The 14,442-nt window shown below is 60.1% G+C and overlaps 2 protein-coding genes across 5 annotated transcripts; one reads left to right on the top strand and one right to left on the bottom strand.

Moving 5' to 3' along the window:
- The first annotated feature begins 1,610 nt into the window (after positions 1–1,610).
- SMIM29 (small integral membrane protein 29) lies at positions 1,611–4,281 on the top strand. Of its 3 annotated transcripts, none has more exons than XM_045057414.1 (5): positions 1,611–1,768; positions 2,820–2,943; positions 3,201–3,226; positions 3,550–3,655; positions 3,846–4,281. In XM_045057414.1, exons 2-5 carry the CDS (start codon positions 2,893–2,895, stop codon positions 3,909–3,911), a joined length of 249 nt encoding a protein of 82 aa, XP_044913349.1. In that variant the 5' UTR covers positions 1,611–1,768; positions 2,820–2,892; the 3' UTR covers positions 3,912–4,281. The 3 variants fall into 3 exon arrangements, with proteins under 3 accessions (XP_044913349.1, XP_044913348.1, XP_003986083.1); XM_045057413.1 differs by having other exon boundaries at positions 2,820–3,003; positions 3,589–3,655; XM_003986034.5 differs by having other exon boundaries at positions 2,820–3,003.
- A 188-nt stretch (positions 4,282–4,469) lies between these two features.
- HMGA1 (high mobility group AT-hook 1) lies at positions 4,470–13,653 on the bottom strand. 2 transcript variants are annotated; one of them, XM_023253866.2, is made up of 6 exons: positions 13,501–13,653; positions 13,140–13,256; positions 9,643–9,821; positions 7,836–7,919; positions 7,119–7,169; positions 4,470–5,842 (listed from the first exon to the last, which is right to left on the bottom strand). In XM_023253866.2, the coding sequence occupies exons 3-6, from the start codon at positions 9,775–9,777 to the stop codon at positions 5,789–5,791; spliced, it is 324 nt and encodes a 107-aa protein (XP_023109634.1). In that variant the 5' UTR covers positions 9,778–9,821; positions 13,140–13,256; positions 13,501–13,653; the 3' UTR covers positions 4,470–5,788. The 2 variants fall into 2 exon arrangements, with proteins under 2 accessions (XP_023109634.1, XP_023109635.1); XM_023253867.2 differs by having other exon boundaries at positions 9,676–9,821.
- Between the last annotated feature and the right edge of the window lie 789 nt (positions 13,654–14,442).

Here is a 14,442-nt window from a genome sequence, read left to right as displayed (position 1 = left end):
TAAGCCCACTCCTAGAGGGCCCTCGAGATATGTGGTCAGAAGCTGTGGGGATGAGGACAAAAGCTGGGTATGTGAGCAGCCAAAGGGGTCTGAGTTCTAAAACTAATTATTTGCTCCTAACCTTGCAAGATGAGGCAAGCCCAGGGCATCTGGGTGGCTCAGTCGGTTTAAGCATATATTAAAAAATACATATATAGGAGGCAGGTCCTGCCTGGGGACGTGGTTTCCTCCGTCTGCCCTCACCTCTGATAGAAGCCTAGGATGGGTGGTCTCCTTACTCTCCAGACTCAAAAGCCTGAGAAACACCAGGGAATCTACCTGGAGCCTCCAGACCTGGGCATTTCTGTCATTCCTTTCCTTTTATCTCTGATTTCCCACCAGTCAGATGATGGTGTCTGAAGGCAAGAGGCCAGAGTTCTCAACTGCCCTCTGGTTCTCCGTTGGGTCATCTCTGCATCAGACCCGCCCTTATCCAACCTCCTTCGGAAGGGCCTGAGGAAACTGGCCAGACCAGACCAAGTGGCTCAACCATGTCCACGCCACTGGCTGTCCCTGGCAAGAATAAGCCGATCCAGCTTATTCCTATATCTCCAGTAGCACCCAAGGACCCTGGAGGGCCTCAGCCTCGTTCAGCTCCCACAACTTTTGTGTTCTTGGGTGGCTTCCATCACCTGTCAGTCTCGAGTTTTCCTAATCGTGTGTAATGGGCTGGGGGGGGGGGGGTTCTGGTACAAAACTGCACATACCTACCTGAGGTAATTGTAGATTCACATGCAGTTGTAAGCAATAATAGAGCTCCCTTATACGCTTTGCCTAGCTTCCCCCAATGCTAACTTTTGCAAAACTATAGTGGAAGATCACAACCAGGATACTGATATCGGTAAAATCCATCCACCTTATTCACATTTCTCCAGTGCGTGACATTGTAACTAACAGACCACGCAAGCTTTCAAATTCACCGGTGTCGCGAGTTGCTTGTGACCCAGGGGGACTGCACCGCGCTGCTCCACCCGTGCCCCTGCAAACCACGAAAAGGTTAACGGGGCTTTTAACAGGGCATCGCATGTCATCGGTTAATCCGCACATCAGCCTGTTTTACAGACGTTAAGACTGAGGCGCAGAGAAGGGTGGGTGGGTAAGTGGGCCCAGGTCCCACGGCCGGGCAGGACCTAAGCCGGGCTTGCCTACTCTATCTACCCTCTGAGCACAGCCTAGGGGGCCACTAGGAGGCTTGGAAGGCTAAATAAACATAATGAAGCCCTTGTGGGCCTGGGGCAGGATCCGGCCGTGAAGGGAAGAGCAGCCAGCCGCCCCACGCCGCGGCTTGGCCCTACACCGGAGCTCCACCCAGAAGCTTGAGCAAGCCGGACGTCACACCTTCGCCGGCCACCTGAGCTCCCCTGCGGGGGCGCTCGGCTGGGGTCCCGCCCCGGGGGACGCCGGGAAGCAGCCCCGGCCCCGGCCCCGCCCCTTCCCTCCCCTCCCCGCGCACTCTCCTCCCCCTTCTGCGCAGCGCTCGGCTGCCCTCTGCTGCCGCGGGGTGGACCCTGCAACCCGGGCCGTCCCCGCCTTCGCACCGCGCACCCCCCGCCTCCGGATTGGCCGCTCTAGCCGTCTCCGGGCCGTCCGCCTTCGGCCACTGGATTGGCTGCGCCCCTGTACTGAAGCCCCGCCCATTTCCCCGGGTCCTTTGATCACGCGCCTGCCGGCTCTTCCGGGGCCTGGGAGCCAACCGAGGGCGTTCCTGTCCGGGCTACAGCGGCGGGAGGTAAGGCATGAACGGGTTGGATGGGCTGCAGAGCGCCCGGACGGGTCCACGCCTCGGGGTGCCGGGATTCTAGGATTCCCGGGCCCCTCTGCGCACCGCTCCCCAAACCTCCCTCCCTCCCCCGGCCTGAGCCGCCCAGCGCAGCGGGAACTACCTCCCACTCGCCGATGCTGGTCCGCATCCTCGGAGCGGCCTGATACTCGCCCCACCTCGGCACGTCCCCTCGACCGTGGGACGGTGTGCATGCTACTGGGCAAGCTCGGTGCCCCAACGGACACCGGGACGGGTAGTTCGTACCTTGCCCTCCGGTGGAGACCCAGGCGAAGCGGGGTCAGGGACGTTGGGGTCTGCGTGCAAGAGCCTATGGACAATCTCCTTGCATCTGTTGATGGGAGCTGACCCTGTCACCTCCCGCCTGTCAGCCCTCGCTAAGAGGGGAGGGACCTGGGCGGAGCCCCGGGTGGGGACCAGAGGGAGGTGACATCACCTCACAGATACAGTGCAGCCCTGCCCACTTGTGTCCACCCTGGCACATGAGACCAATGGGGGGAGAGGCTATCCAGGCTGTATGTCTGCAGTCACACCGGGGACAGGGAGGGCACAGGGAGAGCCCATAGTCTAAAATGTGGGGACTGGACCAGGACGGAGGCAGTCTCCTTCAGATGCTCCTCCCTCACCCCCTAGGCCACAGTGCAGGACCAAATCTCCCCTTTGTGCTCCACTGGATAGGTGCTGGCAGCCCAGCGTCCCAGGAGGTTGGAGCAGGACCTGGGAACCTGTGTCTAAGCTTTTCCCAGTTGAGATGTGCAAACGTTGGCCACCACCTGAGCTGGGCCACACCCTGATTTGGGGGTAGGAGCCGAGCGGGACTCTGGGCCTCCCCTGGATGCCCTCCAAACCCAGGATTTGCTGAGAGTCACTGGAGGGTTAAACCCAGCACCCTGACCTGGAGGATCCCTTGTCCCGGTGCCTGACCTAAGTTGTGATACATCACTGCTCTTGGGGAGGGATCCAGAGCTTGAAATTGATAACCTCCCTTCCTCCTCTCCAGGGAGCCCAGTGGAGGCGCCCTCCCGAGGCACTACGGCCCATGCTGACTACCCAGCCCTCCGGCTGCTGATGTCATGAGTAACACTACAGTGCCCAATGTCCCTCAGGCCAACAGCGACTCCATGGTGGGCTATGTGTTGGGGCCTTTCTTCCTCATCACCCTGGTCGGGGTGGTGGTGGCTGTGGTAAGGAGCCCCCACATCCACACATATACACCCACACCTTTGCTAAGGCAGGGCTGGGTGGGCCTGAGCCAGCCTGCACACATCGTCTCAGCTGTCCTGCTGTTTTGGGAGTGGAGGGGGTAGAGGTGGGTCCCTCTCACTTGTGGGCCATCCTGGGCTCGCTCGGCAGCCTCCACAGTGCTGTGTCTCTGTTACAGGTAATGTATGTCCAGAAGAAAAAGCGGTGAGTGTCCCTGCCCTGTTGTTACCTCTCCTGCATTCTGCTTCAGTTTCTTCCCTTGGGATCTGGGTTCCTCTGCCTACGCGTCGAGAGGCCCCTCAGCCATCCTTATACAAGCCCGAAATTCCCTACACCCCATTGTTAGGTTTTCCTGCCCACGTGCGGCTTACCCACCGGAGAGGGGCCCCTTGTAGATTCGGGCATGGATGCTTAGAACCTTTGTGTGCCCCTAAAGGCACCCACTGCAAGTGCCCCTGCCTTGGACAGTCAGGTGTTTGAAGGGAGTGGGCACCCCCCTGGGCTGAGCCCCCTCCCCTGCTCCCCAGAGTGGACCGGCTTCGCCATCACCTGCTCCCCATGTACAGCTACGACCCTGCTGAGGAGCTACATGAGGCTGAGCAGGAGCTACTGTCTGATGTGGGAGACCCCAAGGTGAGCACTCCGGGGACAGGGACAATCAGCAGAGGTCTGTGTTCTCACCCATACTCCCCCTGAAACAAGAACCTGCTTCTGCCCTCGGCCCTCCCCATTTGGGGCCGCCACCAGTGTGGGGTGCCCCGGAGGCTGTGTCGTGGCCTCTGCCCTGGAACCCAGCCTGGTGGCATGATCTCTTCCCTCACAGGTGGTACACGGCTGGCAGAGTGGCTTCCAGCACAAGCGGATGCCCTTGCTGGACGTCAAGACCTAACCTGACCCCCTTGCCCTGATCTCCAGAACCATGGGGTCTTGGGAGTGCCCAGGGCCTGCAGCCTGCTGCTTGCCTTCCCATTTGCACTCACCCAGCTCCCCCTGCTGGGTACCGGGTCTCCTCTCCTCCCATCCATACCCAGTAGCACCTCACAACCAACCCTCCCCACCCGCCTTCCGGCCTTTGTGGGCTGAGCCTACCATCCACTCCCAAGGGGCTAATACAAGCTTTTCCTTCTGGGGTGGAAGGGTGGTTGGAGACCGTTTTCTCTGAGCCCTCCCCGACTCGGCTTTGGATTGGTTTCCATGGTGACAGGGCCTAATGTATAGTATTCAGTATATATATTTTGTAAATAAATGTTTTGTGGCTAGGGGTGTGGTCGATTTCTTCGAGAGGCTTAAGTTACCCTTCCCTGGAGCTAATGCTTGTCCTCCCCCCCCCCCCCCCCCCCCCCCCGCCTCCCGCAGCCTGAAGAGCACCTTGAAAGCCACCCCCAACAACTAGATCCTTAGTTTCCAGCCTTCCTACCCCAGGTGCCCACCACAGAGAAGACTCCAGTCCAGAAAAGGATATTTTTTTTATTCAAGTAACTGCAAATAGGAAACCAGATGGGGGGGCCCCAGGCTGGGACAAATAATGGCTACCTCCTCCCCGGCAGAACAGGGGGAAAAGGTGGCCCCTACACCCTTGTCGGTCAATACAGGCCCCCCCCACTCCTCACTCTGCTGCAGCATCCTAGGGGCAGGGCCCCCACCTTCCCTGGGACTGGGGTGGTCGGTAACCCAGCCTGCTCTGCCCCAGGCCCCTTCCCCTAAGAGCATCTTGGAGGAGGGGGATGTGGGCAGAACAGGAGGAGGCAATGAGGATGAACATTTGGCGCTGGTCGCAGCAGCAATGACGGATGTCTAAGAATGGAAACATTGAACAAAAACAACACAACTGTCCAGAGGTAGTTTGTGAACAGAGGAAAGATGGAACCAGAACCTTGGGGGGTGGGGAGGAGCAGAAGGGTGGGAGTGGGCAAGGCTAGCTCCTTGTTATTAGTGCCCCGTGTGAGGAAAGGGGAAACTGAGGCCTAGGGTAGAAGCAGATAGGGTTGGGCAGTGGCTCCAGCCCACCTTAGGTGGCTGCCACAGGGAACCTGGGCCTCCTGGATAAAGGGTGACCGAATTTCCCTCACTGCAATAGATTCCAGGGTGGCGGTGAGGTGGGCTGGAGCCCGTTTGGAGAGGGTAGGGGGCTCAGACCCCTCCTGCCTTCCTTCCTGTGCCCCAAACGGGGCTGTCCGACCTCGAGCAAGGACTAAGCAAGGTGGGAAGGAAGAAAAGTGGGCGTGAGCCGCACCTGGTGAGACACAGGCTGGGTGGGCGCATCTTGGGGCTGAGCACCCCTCCCCACTGGCCGTACCTGCTGCTGCCAGTGCTGTGGAGTGGGGCAGATCAGAATGAGATGGGGCATGGCCCCTTTTAAGGCCAGGGGAGCCCTCCCAGGCCCCTTAGTGGGAAGCCAGAAGGAAGAGTGGGGAAGCAGAGGGGACCCCCATACCAAGAGCCCAGTCAGCAATGTCCCCAACCACTGAGCGTGGGGACGCAGCAGGGGCAGGGTGCGGCGAGGCGGGAAGTCGGCTTTGTCTGGAAGGGCAAATGTGCGCATGGGTGAGGGGTCGCTGGAAACCTAGACCAAAGGAAACTGCTCCCCACTCAGGCCTCGGGGCCCCGCAGCGGCTGGTGTGCTGTGTAGTGTGGTGGTGAGGGCACAGGTAGGTGGCGGTGACGCGTGGGCCTGGGGGGAGGGGCGGGGGCGGTGGGAGCGGAGCGGAGCTGTCCAGTCCCAGAAGGAAACTGCTCCCCGGTGAAGGAGCAGGCGGCACGGCGCGGTCACTGCTCCTCCTCGGAGGACTCCTGCGAGATGCCCTCTTCTTCCTCCTTCTCCTGTGAGGTGGGCAGGGCAGTCAGCAAGAGTGCCAGGCCTGCCCCCCTCCCACTCGGGGGGGAAGGGGCACAGGCCAAGATTGCCCCCACCCCTCTCTGTGCTCCCTGGCTCTCCAGAAGGGGGATGAGTCAGGGCTGAGTGTGTGAGTGACTCAGCAACCTCCACGGCCCAGTTTCATTCATAAAAAAGGAAGAATTTAAAGGGAGGGAAAAAACCCACACACACGCTGCTCTCACACAGAGCCAGCCCCCCTTGGCCCTGGGGCCCGTGGTGGGTGCAGGGTGGGGGGACCCGCACAGCTCAGTGCAGCCCCGAGCTCAAGGCAGTGAGGAAGTCACTACCGGGCTTTCTGGAGGAGGGGAAGGGAGAGGGGCCCAGGGAGAGGACCGGGGAAGGTGCGGCTGCAGGGTGCGTGAGCCCCCCCTGCTGGGTGCAGCGCAGGGGAACCAGGTGGCCTTGGCCCGCAGGGGCAGCTGCTGGGCTGGGGAGCTGGGCCGCTGACTGACCCCAGGCCAGGGCGGGGAGGAAGGGGAAGTGTGTGCCGCCGGGGCTCACTCACTGGGCGGGAATGTCGGGACACCACACGGGCCTGCGGCCCCCGTGCCAGGCACAAACTCCAAAACAACTTGTTTCCTGTTACTCACTCCTGGGGCCCGGCCAGCACCCTCTGACCCCCCTCCTCACCCTGGTGGTGGCTCAGCTCGAGGAATGAAGGCCTCAGGGAGTTAAGGGAGCAGGTTTGGGGTAGAAAAGGGCCAGAAGATTAAGGCTGGGGTGGCCGTAACTTCAGTTTAGGCCTTAGGGGCAGCCTCCGGACTCAGGCCACCTTCTTCCATTAGCAGCTATTTGTGGGGGACTCAGAAATGGATAGGTGAAGGACAAACCTCACCCTATGCCCAGGTAGCACTCTTTCCTCATTTCTACTGGTGGGGGCCCGGGGGGACTAGATGGCCTCCAAGTTCTCCCTAAAAGTTGAGTCTGTTCTAGTAGGGGAAGGAGAGGCGGCCCCAACCCCCCACCAGGGCGGGGGTCCATCTGGTTTGTACCTGGGACCCCTTACTGCTACGGACACAGTCCTTGAAAAGCCCTGGGCTGGGTGCCAGGACCCAGAATCCCTTTCCCTCTCTAGGCCTGGATAGAGCGATGATGTCCCACCATGCCCGGCTCCGGTCAGCCAGAGCCGTCTTTCCACGGTGAGCGCCCAGGAGGAACAGGCATCACCCAACCTCAACACCCTCCCCAGAAAAACCAAACCACCGCTGTGCCTTCACCTACCAGTTTTTTGGGTCTGCCCCTTGGTTTCCTCCCTGGAGTTGTGGTAGTTTTCTAGATGGTCCGAGAAAAGATCCACTAAGTCAAAAATGTTCCTGACAGTGCTCCCCCAAATGACCAGGGCCCCGATGGTGAGGGAGAGCAGGGAGGAGCAGAACTACGTACCTCTGCTCAGGGCGGCCCAGGACTGTCACCCCGGCAGGCCCACCCGAGTCCAGCTGGTGATGACTGGCCAGCCACACTGCCCACCCCCCCCAATATACACACACGCCCCCCACTCCCTCCTCCACCCATGACTCAGAGGATATGAGTCGTGTCTCAGAAAAAATAAAATAAAAAACAAAACAACTGCTCCGAGAGGCTGATGCCACTGTGAATCTGGCCTTCCCTGCTTAACCCCACTCCCTCGGGACCCAGGGGACCCCGGAATGGAAGGAAACACTCTCAGCCCAGGGACTGGTGCTGCTGATCCTTCGCTCTTCCTGACTCTCCCTTCTCCGGATGAGGAAAGCCGCAGGACTTCTGACTTGACCTCCCCATTGTCCTGGGCAGGACCAAGTCCCCGGAAGGAAGACCTCGATCATCACCCTGCTTTCCCCCAATTCGCAAAGACTCCCCCTGCCACCCACATGCCAGGGAAGAGGGGGCAGGGTACAGGCCCTTCCCAGAGCCCCCCACAGCCGCGGCCACGGGGACAGGGCCCTCTTCCTTCGTCCTTACCCGGGTCTTGGCAGCACCCTTGTTTTTGCTCCCCTTTGGTCGGCCCCGAGGTCTCTTAGGTGTTGGCACTTCGCTGGGTTCCTTCTGCAAAGACAGATGGGGTCATCAGGGACACAGATGCCACTTGTCCTGCCCCTTTCAAAAGACACAGCTCTCTCCCATGCCCCAGCAAGACTGAGTCAGCAAGCCATCACCCCGACCCAGAAATCCACAGGAACCATGGCGGGCAAGCCCTCGTGATGCAGGTTCTGACTCTGACCGTCTTTCGCAAAGCCCCTCCCATGCTGCCCTATGACAACAAAGTGACAAGACACCAGAAAAGGGAAAGGTGTCACCGGAGAAGAAAGACACTGTCAGGGAGCTCTGCCACCGAAGGGCTCTAAGCTCTTGGGCAAGACACAGAATGCCTGGGCCTCAGTTTCCTCAACTGTAAATGGTGACCACACTCACCTCGCGAGGCATCAGGAAAAGTAAAGGAAGGATGTGGGAACGCCTAGCACTGGGCCAAGACTGCTGCCCACCCCCTCCGACGACACAGGCTGGAGACTGTGGAGGACGCGGAAGGGGAAAGGAGGCCCCGCGACAGTGGAGGGAGCCTCCAGCCTCCACCCGCAAACTGGACTCCCTCTAGGCTGCCTCCCAGAGCAGGAATGATGCCCGGATGTCAGAAACAGAGATCCCGGCCGTGGTTGCCGCTGAAATTTTAATAAGCCTGACAGGATAAAAAAGCTGCTGCATAATGCATAGAAGCTGGGCAGTGAAGGCAGGTCAGCTATGGTTTCGGGGGGACTGCTCATAGGCTGTTTAGAACTATGGTCCAGTAGCCCAACACTCCTTCTCAGACACCCCCCTGGACCCCAGCTAACTGGCTCCAGGTGGAGACCAAGGGAACCAGACTGACTTCCCTCCACACACTGTGGCCTCTGAAAGAGGCAGCTGAATCCCACCACTCAGACTCCCCACGGCTCATTATCTCCCTAAAGAGTCAGTACAGACAGCACTCTTCAACCTACAGATGCGGAAGCCGAGGCCCACGGTATAAAGGGCAAGGGTTGCCCTCAATCCCTTTCCTCTTCCTGGGGAAAGGGAAGTGAGCTGGGCCTCACCAGTTACTGCCCCTGTGAGAGAATCCAAGATCTCCACCACAGGGCAGGGGGCCCCCAAAAGGCCAAGCTGGCCTTCTAACCCCGGGAGACCTCAGCAGGGGACAGCACCAGCCAGGGTTGAGGGTTACTCTCTCACCAACTCCCCCACATTTTCAAGTTCTTGGGCTTCAGTTTTCCTTTTACAGAGCCAGAGCCTGGCCTAGGGCCACTCTAAGGGAGGCCCATGGATAGATGCTGGCCCAGGATTTTTTTGTTACAGGCCTGGGATGAGGAAGTACAGAAATTGACAGGTATTCGTAAACTTTCACGGCCAACTGACAGAATAGCCTGTACAACGAAATCTCGGGACTGAAAACGTGAACTTCTATAGACACGTAACTCCTCTTTTCTGTGTTTTATCAACGCATTGGTCCGCAACAGACTGGAAGTCAAGGGTGGGTAGTTCACCAGAGTGCGAGCTCTCGCCTGTGTGACTGCAAGGTCGCTTCTGGCTTGGATCGGCCGGCAAGGGCTCAGAGTTCACTCAGATTCCTCAGCCCCCACTTCTCTCCTGGGGTCTCAGCAACGGGCCAGGGTGGGCATGCGCCGGGTGCACGTTGGAGGACACACACACTGAGCAAGGATCCTGCACCCGTTCCAGTTTTCACTTGGCACCTCCCTAGCCCAAAGGGGTAAACCGAGGCAAAGGTTCGGACACCCACCTGACTCCCTACCAGCGCCGTCCCGGGACTCACCGGAGGCTGCTTGCGCGGCCTGCCCCGACCCCGCTTCTCAGTGCCGTCCTTTTCCTGCTTGGAGGCCAAGGGCTGGCTGGACTTCGAGCTCGACTCGCTCATCTTCCCTTCTCTCTGGAGCAGGTGGAGGAGCGATGGCTGGGATGCTAGAAAAGCAGGAGGAGTCGTTTTAAACACAACATTTTGCTTCGGCCACCTCCTACCCCCTTCACCACTCCCACCTTCAAGGTGGCCTGCCTGTAGGACCCTGCCTGCTCCCGGGGATCCAGGATCCCCACCCTGCTTAGGCTGGTGGGGGTGGGGGTCCGCCCAGCCCCAGCATGTTGCTACAGGGTGGGGTCGAGCCGTTGGCTCTAATCAGCTCCTTATCTCCTGCTCAGAAGGGCACTTTGTTGTCCTGCCACCCCCACAGGGCCCAGGCCCAAGAGGCACAGCAGGCTCAGATGTGGCTGTGGGTGAGGTCACCAGGGCAAAGGTGTGGATGAGGTGGGGGGATCCTCACACTGCCGGGGGTCCCTTCTCTAGCCAGCCGCCCCTTCTCTTAAGAGAAAGCCAAGCCTGAGTGGCTCACAGGCAACAGGGGAGGAAAGGTAAGCAGAGAATAAGCCTTGGGCTTCCATCTGGCAGCCGTGGGCATCAGTCCCTGGCCCACCTGCCTTGGCCCAAGCCTCGGGACCAGGCGCTACCAAGGCCAAGCTTGATACTCTGTACCAATCACCCAGCCAGGGATGGTGCCCACCCCACTAGCTCTCTCTCCGGATAGAGCCTTGGGGACTCAAGGATGGGAAGTCTGGGAAGGGGAAGTGGGCTGAAATCGCACGGGGGCGGAAAAGAAACCTAAAGCTGAAAGGTGGGTCTCCTCTTCCACCCCCGTCCACCTGGAGCCAAATGAGATTGTCCCCTTTGATGCCTGCTTTCGGGAGGGGCAGGAATTCTGCACTGAGATGGATCCTTCAGAACAGATGCTAGCTGCCCTCCCCCATGCCCCACTCCCCCAGCCTGGGCAGAGCTGGTCGTCAGTCCTCCAAAGCTTCTTGGTTCTCTTCTAGCATCTTTCCTCTTCTTATATACAGGCCGTTTTGTGTTTAATCAGCCCCACCAATTTTCAGTTTACCTAAAACTTCCCACTGCTTGCGGCATTTGCCCCCTTCATCTGGGAGCCTCTTCCAGAAGCTTAAAAGACAGTGAGGGTGCTCCACCCCGTCTGTCTTCCCAGTTAAAGATACTCAACCTGGGAGACCTATGGCTCTACACCTTCCGGGTAACCAATCCCTGGTTGCACTTGGCAAAGGGTGGGCCCAAGCGGCCTCACTTCTAAAAGACCTGCCATCTGTAAAATGGGGGTAATGGTAAGACATCCACCTCAACCGCCTGCTTCTCCAGACTGACGCAAGATCAAACCAGATGATGGCTGAAATGTGTAAACAATGGGAAATCTCACTCCAATCAAAACGAAAACTAGAACATTTGAAAATGACTTCTCTTTCCCTTTTTTCCGATTTTCAGACGATTTCCAATTTTAACTCGATGAGGGCGGGGAGGAAATGTTTTTTGCAAACTAGGGACTTTTGGAGGACTGGAGGCCCCCATCCCCAAGCATCAAGATTCTCCAGACGGCGAGACTTTGTCTGGTAATTATTCTATTTTATAATATTTCAGACTTGAAGACCCTTTTAAACAAGGTGGTTGGTGATTTATCCTGCTCCGTCATTAGTGGCTTGGCCTGCTCTGTAATTACAGCCAGTGATTAGAATCTTATATTACACCACAGGTTCCCCTTCAAACTAAACATCAAAATTAATCAGCCTAAATGAGTGCTGACCTCACATGAGGTCTGTTGAAGGCCCCCTCACAGAGGGGGTTCCAGTTGGGCCAAGCCAGCCCCTAATCCCAGAAAGCCTGGGCCCAGCAGGCCTGGGAATCCTGGTGGGTCTCTGGGGGAAGTTCTTGCATCATCTGGTGCTTCCCCCCACTTTTTGCTACTGGGGACCCTTTAATCCATTCTCCAACCACCCCCCTCCCAATCCAGGCCTCCAGGAACTGAATGAAGGCCTGAGGCCCTCTCTGGTGAGACCAACAAATGCTTGTCTCTTCCACCTGTTTCTGAAAATCAGAGGCCTAGCTGGGCGAAGCCATGTTTAGGGCCCGACCTCAATCCTTCAGTTTGTAATAAGCCCTTCTGGGCCTCAAGCTTGTCCCTCTCCATACATCGGGTGCGCAATGTGTATTCCACAAAGTCTTAGGGAATCTACAAGAACGACCCTAGGAAATTCTCATGGCGCTCCCTTGTTTTCTGGAAAAAAAAGTAGCCCAGAGAGGCCTGAAGAGTTGCCCAAGGTCACACAGCAAGTAGGCAAGCAGGATACAGTAGGTTCCTGGCGACCCCTCTAGCCCGCCACTTTCCCTACCCGCCTAGAGAATGGTTAAGTCCCTGTCGCCCCCTGCTCCAGACCCGGCCCCAGGGTGACTCTGCAAGTGTCTGCGCCGGGCCGTTGCAGGTCGGCCGGCGGGACCAGGGGCCAGAGCGCACGGGGGGAGGGGCACAGGCTGCTCTTGCAGGCGCGGGAAACTGGTGCACCCCGACCGCATGCACCGCCACGCGGGTGCACCCGGCCCCACTTCCTGCCAGAGGGGGCACCCAAGCCCGCCTTGGGGCAGGAAACCTGGCGCGCGCGGGCGCGGGGCAGAGGAAGAAAGACACCTCCCTCCGCGCCCTCCCCGCAAAATAAAGCCCCAGAAAAAAAAAAAATTGAAACGGGGAGTCAAAGGGACTAGTTCCAACAGAGCCCTGCAAAGCAGAGAAACCTGTTTGTGGGGGCGGAGGGCAGGCCCGGCCCTGGGGGCTGAAGAGGCGCGGGCCCGGCCAGAGGTGGGGTCCGGGTGAAGCCCCAAACCCAGGCCCGCGATTCGGCCTCATCTGCGTGGGGGGGGGGGGGGGCACCAGGAAAAAGGCCGAGCGGGAACGGGGCCGAATTGCGGGGTTCCTGCCCATCCCCCTCACTTCTAGAACTTCCCCAGGCTGCGGGGGGCGCCCGGCCCCCCACCCGCCTGCTGCGCCGCAGCCTGTTCCTCTCCCCGCCCCCCACACCCCGGGCCCCGGCTCGGGCTCCGGCGGGAGCGGCGGCCGCGCGAGGTGCACCGGGCTCCGCCGGGTGCACAACTCGCGCTCGCCGCAGCCGCGCGCCCCCTCCCCCACCGCGCGCCTTTCCCGGGTCCCCGCCCCCCGCAGGGCGCCCGCGGCGCGGGGGAAGGGGTGCGGGCGCCCTCCCCGCGCCGCCGGGCCCCGCCGCCCGCCCCCGCGCCGCGCGGCCCTCCCCCGCCGGCGGCTCGCGCAGCCCCGGCCTGGGAATAAAGCCGGAGGCGCGCGCTGCAGCCCTGGGCGGCTTGCAGGAGGGGCGGCGTGCAGGCGGGGGCGCGGGCGCCCCCCTCCGCCGCCGCCGCCGCGGGCCCCGGGGACGACTCACCGCGAGCTCGGCCGCCGGCCTGCGGTGCGCGCTCCGGGCTGCCGGGAGCGACGGTGCTGGGCGCTGAAGACCGGCCTGGCTCCGCCGCCGCCGCCGCCGCTGGTAGCAAATGCGGATCTGAAACCGGGAGAGAGAGCAGAGGCGCTCAGAGACCGCCGCCGCCGCGTGCTCGCCGCCCAGGCCCCCACGGGGTATTTATCTGTCACATCCAGGCGGGGGGACAAAAATATTCACCCTCCCCCGAAGGATGGCGAGGGGCAGGAAGCTAGGCACGGCCCGTGCGCGGCCTCAATAAATAAATAATTTAATTAAATGATAGATATAAAAAAAAAAGAAGCCACCGGAGGGGCCGCGAACTCACGCCTTCTTGGAGCCGCGCCAGCGCCAGAAATAGCCCGGGCTCGGAGTCCCAATTAGAGGAGCGCAGCCCCGGCTCAGGGGAGCTTAAAAAGAGCGACCCAGGGGCAGGGGGGACGGGCCCGCCCGCGCCAGCCGTGTCACTGTGGGGGGCGGGGCCATGCAAATGAGCCCGGGGATTTAAAAGGGCGGCCGCCCGCCAGCCGCCGCCGCCGCGCGGGTGGGTGCTGACTACGGGGAGGGGCGTGCGGTGCCGGGTGCCTGGGGGCGGGCGCGCGGGAGGCCTGGGCTGGGAATCTGAGGCGACGGCCCACTCCCCACTGTCCCGGGCCGGGAGACACGGGAAGGTGCACAGAGGGATCACCAGGGAGCTTTTCGCGGGGGAGGGGGAGGAGGGCATCTTTACATCCAGCAAGGGGGTCCCCGGGAGAGTCACCTCTAGGGGCCTTCCGGGCGTGTGGGCCTGACGCCCGCGGGGCGCGTTGGATGTGGGCGGGCGTTCATGCCTGCGGGGTCCGCGCGGGCGGGAGGGGGTGGAGAGAAACGCGCCTGTGAGAGAATTCCGCGGCCTACCCGCCGCCCCCTGCGCCCAGATACACGGCTCGTAGATTTCCCCTGGGCGGACAGGTGTCAGCATGTGCATTTTAGTGCCAACGTGCGTGTGGCTGACTGGTGAAATTCAAGTCTTGTGAAATTCAAACGTGAAACTTGTGAAATCCAGACTTTTCGTTTATTAATGGCCGCGAGTGAGCCGTAATCAAGGTGCAGCCTCCAAAGGAAACAAACGATTGGCTCGCTTGCAGGTAAACCTGAGGGAGGCTTCATTCCTTTAGGTGACTCGGATGATGTTTTGGAGACGTGCGTTTCCACTTTGTGACCTGGTCCTCTCCGCCGTGACTTTTAAGAAAAATAAGAAAGCGTGATTCAGTGGTCGCCTGGAAGCACT

The sequence above is a fragment of the Felis catus genome, chromosome B2 (assembly GCF_018350175.1).
Source record: "Felis catus isolate Fca126 chromosome B2, F.catus_Fca126_mat1.0, whole genome shotgun sequence".
In the NCBI taxonomy this organism is placed as follows: Eukaryota; Metazoa; Chordata; class Mammalia; order Carnivora; family Felidae; genus Felis; species Felis catus.
Note: the sequence above shows the minus strand (reverse complement) of the source record. Positions and strands in the feature narration are given on the sequence as shown.

Excerpts from the sequence above, each read along its gene's own strand:
- SMIM29 (XM_003986034.5), top strand. The coding sequence starts at position 2,893 with ATGAGTAACACTACAGTGCCCAATGTCCCTCAGGCCAACAGCGACTCC. Across the intron at positions 3,004-3,200 it reads TCGGGGTGGTGGTGGCTGTG|GTAATGTATGTCCAGAAGAA; the intron begins GTAAGGAGCCCC and ends TCTCTGTTACAG. Across the intron at positions 3,656-3,845 it reads CTGATGTGGGAGACCCCAAG|GTGGTACACGGCTGGCAGAG; the intron begins GTGAGCACTCCG and ends CTTCCCTCACAG.
- HMGA1 (XM_023253866.2), bottom strand. The coding sequence starts at position 9,777 with ATGAGCGAGTCGAGCTCGAAGTCCAGCCAGCCCTTGGCCTCCAAGCAG. Across the intron at positions 7,920-9,642 it reads CGGCGCTGGTAGGGAGTCAG|AAGGAACCCAGCGAAGTGCC; the intron begins GTGGGTGTCCGA and ends CTGTCTTTGCAG. Across the intron at positions 5,843-7,118 it reads GGGGCAGACCCAAAAAACTG|GAGAAGGAGGAAGAAGAGGG; the intron begins GTAGGTGAAGGC and ends CCCACCTCACAG.